The following is an 8,059-nucleotide window of genomic DNA, read 5'->3' as shown; positions in this document are numbered from 1 at the left end:
TGGGTTTTATCCTGTTAGTCTTTTCTCTCTTCACTCCTATTTTCTAGGGAGAATTTCCTGGTTTTGGAGTTTTGGTGAGTTTTATGGAAAGGAGGCAGAAAATGTTTAGCTCCAGCAGAATGAAAGGATACATGCAAAGCAACCTAGCACAGTACCTGGTACCCAGTTCTCTTTTAACTTGGTTTTATTCGTTCACTCCTGGTAGGACATTAATAAGGGTTTTAGCCCCCTCCTATTGAAAACGATTAATTAAGTTAAGAGTCCAGACAGTGTGGACAAATACAGGGTAGGACAAGCCTGTTTCTAAAGCAGGAGCTAGGTAGGGAGGGTGAGAAGGGTGGGAAGAATAGGGAAATACGTGTCCTCTGTGTTGCTGCTGTTGCAACCACCACAACAAACAAGTGAGAAAAGAAAAGAAAAGAAAAGAAAAGAATTGTCCATACCAGAAAGTGTGCTGTGTTGGAAGAGGCTGGGGAAAGTGTGGATGGCTCCAGTGGGTCCTGTTGGATTGAAGTCTGACAGTGGTGATTCCCTTCAACAAATGGTCATGGTGGGAGGGTACACACACACACACACACACACACACACACACACACACACACCCCACACGCTGCTCCCAGCCTCCGATTTCAGCGCTGGCAGGAGATAACCATTCTCAGCTCGCCTTTCCAGGGTTATTTTTGGCTGGGGCTGTTCGCTGATGGCAAAAGGTTTCAGCCCCCTCCCAACTCCCTCCCTGTCCTTGTTCTGAAGAGAAACTGGTGCGTATAGGCTGCGCACTCCCAGGGAGACCTGGAGAGGGGCCGGGCGCGCGAGAGGAACCCTGACTCTGCCCAAAGTCTCGCCTTCCCGCCGGCTGTTTTCTGGCGGAGGGTGTGCCCCGGAGGGCGACGATCGTGGGGGAAGGCTGGGGCCAGGCGCGGGTGGAGGCGTCACCGGGGTCGGGCTAGCAGGCCCTGGAATCGGGCTTTTGGGACAACCCGAAAGTGAGTCCAACTTAGGAAGAAACTGAGGGCACCTCTGGCGGTCTGGCAGCAGAGAAAGTGGGCGGGAGAAAATTTTATAGGAAGCCAGAAGCAAACTCTGCCAAGGGAGTCAGTGAGCGGCCTCGCGGAGAGGAGGGGCGGGCGGTCCCCCGGCGGACGGGTGCAGGGCGCAGGGCGCCGACCTGCTGGGGAGGGGGCCCGGGCACGAGGCGGAGTCCCGGCGCGCAGCCAGGCTGGTGGGGGCCCTCCGGCAGGCTGCAGATTCCCTCCGGCTCAGGGAGCCGCAGCAAGACCGGCCAGGAGGCGCCATGGAGGGGAGCCCCATCCCGGTGCTGACGGTGCCCACCGCGCCCTACGAGGACCAGCGGCCGACCGGCGGCGGGGGTCTGCGGCGACCCACCGGCCTCTTCGAGGGCCAGCGCAACTACCTGCCCAACTTCATCCAGAGCGTGCTGTCGTCCATTGACCTGCGCGACCGGCAGGGCTGCACCATGGTGGTGGGCAGCGACGGCAGGTACTTTAGCAGGACAGCCATCGAGATCGTGGTGCAGATGGCCGCGGCCAACGGGGTGAGTGACCGGATACCCCCTCGCTTCCCGCCTCGCCGCCGCCATGCGCTCTCCTAGCCCATGTCCCCCGACTGCCTCCGGGCCCAGTTGGGAGGCCCCCGCCCGGCTCCACTACCTCACTCCGGCTTCTTCACCCTTCAGCGCCCCATCCCCGCCGCACCCGCAGCCTCCCTGGCGCATCCCGGACGCCGGGTTCTATTAGTACCCACCACCCCCAAAAACACTGAGGGGTCTCCGTCGTTCCTGGAGCCACTCCGGGCGCCCCGGACTCTTCGACTCTGGCCACATCCGGCACCTGCTCATTTTTCTTTCGGACATTGTCTTGCCCAGCCCTGTCGTTTCCAAGGCAATTCCTGGTTTTTCATATTGTTCCCAACACGTTCGCTGCCCACCGTCCCCACACAATCTTCTTTCACAGGCTCCCAACAAAGTCCCCCGGCCCATGCCCTTTTTGCAATAATCTCCCAATCCCCTAAGTCTTAGCTCTGCTTATTTAACAGTAGTGGTGTCACAGAACACACACACACACGATCCCTGACATATTTGGCGAGAGTGGTCCCTGAAGGTTTTTAATATTTTGGTTCTTTAACCCGGTGGAATTATTGAATGATTTATTTAATTAGGGTAGGGATGGAGTGGATCAATTTGTTCGATGTTCAACAGCCTGAGCTCGCAGTTCCCAGGAGGCATATCTCTAAATGGTCTGAAATGAGATTTGCAGTGGTTTTCTTAATGCAATTCCCAACTTCTCTCCAAATGCCTTTTGGCATTTGACAACATTTCATGCCTCTTCCTCTTTCGGTTTTCATCCTTGTTTCCTCTCCCTTCTCCCACGACCTCGGTAGTCTTCTTTTGCAATCCAGATTCTCAGACTTCGGATTTTTCTCCCACTGCCCCTTTCCTCACTGTCCTATACCTAGAAGCACCTTTTGGTATAGCCCCATATCCCAGTTTCCTCTTTCCCAAGTCTGGCAGCATCTCAAGGACATCTACAAGAGGGATACCTGATTTCAGGGGTCTCTGAATTATCTGTGGAAAACATTGTCTAAAAAAGTAATTTCATCCTTATTCATGCAACCAGACCCACACTCACAGAATTTTCCTTTAATGGAAAGTCTCTTGCAGATGTATAAATGAGTGTTAACATATTTAAAAGCAAAACTGAACAATTCCCTGGCATTTGAATTTTCTCCTTCCTTCCAACCCTCTCCTTTTCATTTTCTCGTTTATTATTAAAAACATTTTTAAAGGATCTCCATGCTTCATATTTATCTACTATAATTTCCCCTCCTCAGTGTCTCAGGGATGGGGAAAGAGGATTTTTTTAAAAACATAATAAAAAACAATTGGGAGAAACAGGGCCAGTGGTGTTGGGGTGGGTGGTGGAATTGTGATTTTTGACTCCAGCAGACAATGATGCTGGAGATACGGGGTTTGTATTTCTCTCTGGCTGCTCACTTGGGATTGATGAAGGTTGGCTAGGATCAGGGAGTTGAAGAGAGGTTGACAAATGGTCTTTCACTCTTTTCTGACAAGGCTGTTCCCATGGAGTGATGGAGAATAATGAGCCTTGGGAGAGCTATAGGAGCTCTCATACTCCTTCCCCAGCCAATTTTTTTAGGGAGTGAGAGAAACATGGCCTGTCCAATACTTGTGTGTCAGGATATTTTGAAGCTACAGTTGTTGATTTGCATGGGAAAATTTATGTCTTATTTCTTGGCCCACTTTACCATAAGGACTCCTCAGTTTCTTACTTCAATGGGTCTTCTATGACAAACATACTTTATTAACTCTAAGAGTGAAATTTATTTTAGCAGATAATTAGCATAGTCAATTATGCTTAAAATAGAGTCAAATTTAACCTACTAGCTGTTATAAAGGACAGATGACAAATTAAAATCCACATAGAAGCATTGAGTCTTAAATAATCTGAAAGTACTACTTCTAAGAGGGGTGGGCATGGGCGAAGGGAATGGTGGACATGTTTCAGAATTTCAAACAGCCAATTTTAACCAATCATTTCCTCATTTTGTTCTCCTTCTTGGGGTCTTATGCTAAAGTGAAATGAATAGCCATAAGGCTGGCTTCAGGAGAAAGATGGTCTAAAATAACTGGATAATTATAAGCAAAATTGGTCTAGAATGATTGAAAATTGATAAGACTGTGCTTATCTCCTGATTTGGCACGTTGAGTTAGACTCAGGAGTACTGAACTTGTATTCCAAATGCTTTAGTCTTTTTTGATATCCTATTGGATAGTCATAAACAGGCTAGAAAAATAGAAAACTAGAATTTATTCTCTTTGAACTGACAAATCTGACCAGTGGGCTGCATTCTTTGTATCTGAAAAATCTTGGTTTTGATTGAAAAAGTTAATTTTACAAAGCAATTTTCTTTTTTTTAATTAAATTTCATTTTTTTTTTTGAGACAGGGTCTCATTTTGTTGCCCAGGCTGGAGTGCAATGGCACAGTCTTGGTTCACTGTAGCCTTGACCTCCCCAGGTTCAGGTGATCTTCCCACCTCAGCCTCCTGAGTAGCTGGGGCTATAGGTACACGCTACCACGCACAGCTGATTTTTGTGTTTTTACTACTGATAGGGTTTCTCTGTGTTGCCCAGTCTAGTCTCAAACTCCAGATCTCAAAAGATCTGCCTGCCTTGTCCTCCTAAAGTGTCATGAACCACCGTGCCTAGCCTACAAAACAATGTTCTATGAAAAACTATAGTTACTCTTTGATTATGTAATTGCTGGAAGAGAAGAAAAACATGGAATTTCTAAAATGATGAACTATATTACTTACATTTTAATATCTCATAAAGTTTGAAATAGACATTTCAAACATAAACATGTCTAAAAATTTTTATAAATTAAAATATACAATTAAAACATTATTAAATTATTTTATTATAAAATTGTAGAATCAAAAAACATAAATTTAAACAATTTTAAAAAAAAATTATTTTGGGATTTCCCAAGGAGTGATGGAGAATAATGAACCTTGGGAGAGCTATGGCAGCTCTCATACTCCTTCCTGGGCCAACTTTTTTAGAAAGTGGCAGGAATATACCCTGTTCAGTGTTTATTGTGGCTTAGGATATTTTTGAAGCTATAGTTGTTGATTTGCTTCAAACTTTAAAAAATTTATTATAAAATTATGGAATGTAAAAAAATTTATAAAACTGAAATTTTCAAACTTTCAGAAAAGAGAGATGAGATTAATGGCACTCATAGACAAACATAGAACATAGATTGTAAACATTTTGCTATATTTGTGTCATGATTATTTTTTGCTTGTCTTTGAAAATATATTGAAGAAAATGACATTTTGCCCTTAAATTCCTTAGTACAGATTTCTAAAAAATAAGAACATTTTCCTGTATAGTTACAATATCATCTTTTCAAACAAAATTAAAAATCGTTTTTTAAATCATTTGTTACCTAGTCCACATTCAGATTGCCTCAGTTATTATGAAATGTCCTTTTAGTTTTTGAGACAAAGTCTTGCTCTTTCACACTGCCTGAAGTGCAGTGACACAATCATAGCTCATTGCAGCCTCAGACTCCTGGGCTCTAACAATCTGCCTGCCTCAGCCTCCTGAGTAGCTAGGACTATAGGTGCACACCACCACGCCCGGCTAATTTATTGTTTCTGTAGAGATGGGGGTCTCACTACGTTGCCCAGGCTGGTCTCCAACTTCTGGCCTCAAGTGATCCTTTCAGCGTGGTCTCCCCAAAATATCTTTTGTGGCTGGTTTGTTCAAATTAGTTTCTTCTAATCAAGGGACACACATTGCATTTGATTATTTAGCTCAATACTTTTTTAACCTAGAAAGTACCTTCACTCTTTGTTTATGTGTTTATTTAATGAAATTGACTTGTTGAAAAACTAGTCAGTTGTCCTGTAGAATAGTTCCCCTTCTGGAATTTTCTGGTTGCTTTTTATGGTGTCATTTAACTTTTCACTCTGTTTTCTGTTTTTCTGGTTAACTGGAAGTTAGTTCTAAAGGCTTTTAGTCCTGATATAACAAAATACCAAAAACTGGATGACTTACAAACAACAGAAATTTATTTCTCACAGTTCTAGAGACTAGCAAGTTCAAGATCAAGGCACCCGCAGTTTTGGTATCTGGATAGGACCAACTTTCTGGTTCATAGATTGACCTTCTTGCTGGGCCCTCACATAGTGGGAGAGACTAGCTCTCTGGGGCCTCTTTTATAAGGGCACTAATTCCAATCATGAGGGTTCTGTCCTTATGACCTAATGACCCCCTAAAGGCCCCACCTTCTAATACCAGTACCTTTGGGGTTAGGATTTCAACATATTAATTTTGGGAAGACATACACGTTCAACCCATTGCAAGGTTTAGTTAGATTCAGGTTCAAAACTTCTTTTTTTAAAGAATATTTCATAGGCAATAATGTGTATTTATATCCCATCATTAGTGATGCTGAGATGATCACAAGGTTAGGGTGGTCACTGCCTATCTCCTCCATTATATTCTCCCTTGGGTCAAATCAGTAGTCTGTGACATGAACTTTGTACTGTGTATATTCTGTTATATTCTGTATCAATATCTACTTGATTGTTTTAGCATTTATTAATCATCCTTGCTTGAGATGATTATTTCATTAGGGATTTAAAAATGGTGAATTTCTAATTTTCTAATTCTATATACATGTTTTAGCTGGCATTTTTCTATAAGCAGACCATTTTCTTCACAACTGGGTTATTTGGCTACCCTGAAACATAGTTCCTTCTGGAAAGGCAGAGCATATGTTTATTTCTGTCTTTTCAAAATTACTGGTGTTTGGAGTGAAGATTTAGTGAGTTAACCACCTCCACAGGTGACAAATGAATTTTGTTTTGTCTCACTTTCACTTTTTAAAATATCACTGTGGATGCTTGGATTTTTATTTTTAATTTGAATGGATTAGGGAATAAATGAGAAGATAGTTTTTATCTATTTCTGCAGTTTTTATGTGGCTATGTGAACTTACATTTAAAAATTTCCAGAAATATTTTAATTCCCCTTTAAAAATATAAACTATGTCATACTATAGAGCAAGAGAAAAACCAATCATGTAAAGAGTAAATAGTATAGTTTAAATGAATTGTGGTTAAGCTTAATTGGTAACTAATTAGTTTTTTATTTTCTTTCTATTTTTATCTGCTTCAGAGCCTCTTCAGCGGTTTAGATCTTCTATGTATCAAATTATTCTAATCTCTTAAAAAGTTTAAGAGCTAAAATACAGCACAATGACTACAGGAATGCCTTTGTCCTTTTCTGGGTGGGTACACCTAAGGCAACTTCTTTTCCTCTTCTTTGTTCTCTTCTTCTTTCTTATTCTTAAATCACCTTCAATATTGGACAGATGACAGCACTGTGCCTGCCTCAAGATGTTTCTGACATTTTCTTTTCTTTTTTTTTTTTTTTTTTTTGAGATGGAGTCTTGCTCTGTCACCCAGGCTGGAGTGCAGTGGCACGATCTTGGCTCACTGCAACCTCCACCTCCCAGGTTCCAGCGATTCTCTCACCTCAGCCTCCTGAGTAGCTGGGGTTACAGGCGTGCACCATCACACCCAGCTAATTTTTTGTACTTTTCCTAGAGACGGGGTTTCACCATGTTGGCCAGGCTGGTCTTGAACTCCTGACCTCAAGGGATCTGCCTGCCTCAGCCTCCCAAAATGCTGGGATTACAGCTGTGAGCCACTACGCCCAGTTGTTTCTGACCTTTTCTACAAGTCTTCTTTCTCTGGAGATGACATTATGTAATATCACTGTTCAATAGATGTTTCTCTGATGATGAAACTGTTCTATAATCTGCATTGTCCCGGCCACTAGCCATATGTGACTACTGAACACTTGAAATGTGGCTAGAGCAACTGAAGAACTGAATTTTGCATTTTACTTAATTAATTAAAATAGAAATGCAAATAACCATAAGTGGTTAGTAGCTACCATACGAGACAGCAACGATCAAGAATTTAGCATTTAAAATCGATTCTGTTTTGTTTTCAAAAATGGAGTCTGACTGTTACAACCCAAAAGAACAATAGGTTAAATTAACATAAATCACCAAACACTACATACACATTTGGGAAATCCAAACCAGATTTTTTTCTTGTGATAACCACACTGTCTTTTGATTTTAGCCTTGGAGGTAATGGAGTATGGCAGAAAAAACCCTGTATCAGCAGCTGGAAGACTCACCTTCTTTTCCTAGCTCTGCCATATATTGAACAAAAGAGTCAAAGTCCATTCAGATGGTTGAAGGGCCTTGGAATTTTGTTTTTGGTTTACACATACAAGTTGGAGGGCAGATGCATTAGCCTCTTGAAATACCCAGAAACCACTTATTTCCTCATCTAAAAATCAGGTATGACAGCATCATTTAATTATCCTGGGAATCAGATGAAGCACTGCATATGAAAGCATTTTGTAACATCGATAGCACTGGGAAATGTAAAGAACTTTTACTGAAATATAAAGGCATATGGTCAAA

At 42.4% G+C, this 8,059-nt stretch overlaps 1 protein-coding gene across 1 annotated transcript in view; it reads left to right on the top strand.

The window, feature by feature from the left end:
* Window positions 1–775: 775 nt before the first annotated feature.
* The window catches only part of PGM5 (phosphoglucomutase 5), a 180,167-nt gene continuing 172,883 nt past the window's right edge, over window positions 776–8,059 (top strand). Inside the window, exon 1 of the mRNA XM_007969422.3 lies at window positions 776–1,555. Within this exon, the coding sequence (XP_007967613.3) occupies window positions 1,295–1,555 (261 nt within the window). The 5' untranslated portion in view covers window positions 776–1,294. The remainder of the gene's footprint in view (window positions 1,556–8,059) is intronic.

Source organism: Chlorocebus sabaeus, chromosome 12 (genome assembly GCF_047675955.1).
Source record: "Chlorocebus sabaeus isolate Y175 chromosome 12, mChlSab1.0.hap1, whole genome shotgun sequence".
NCBI classification, from domain to species: Eukaryota; Metazoa; Chordata; class Mammalia; order Primates; family Cercopithecidae; genus Chlorocebus; species Chlorocebus sabaeus.
Note: the sequence above shows the minus strand (reverse complement) of the source record. Positions and strands in the feature narration are given on the sequence as shown.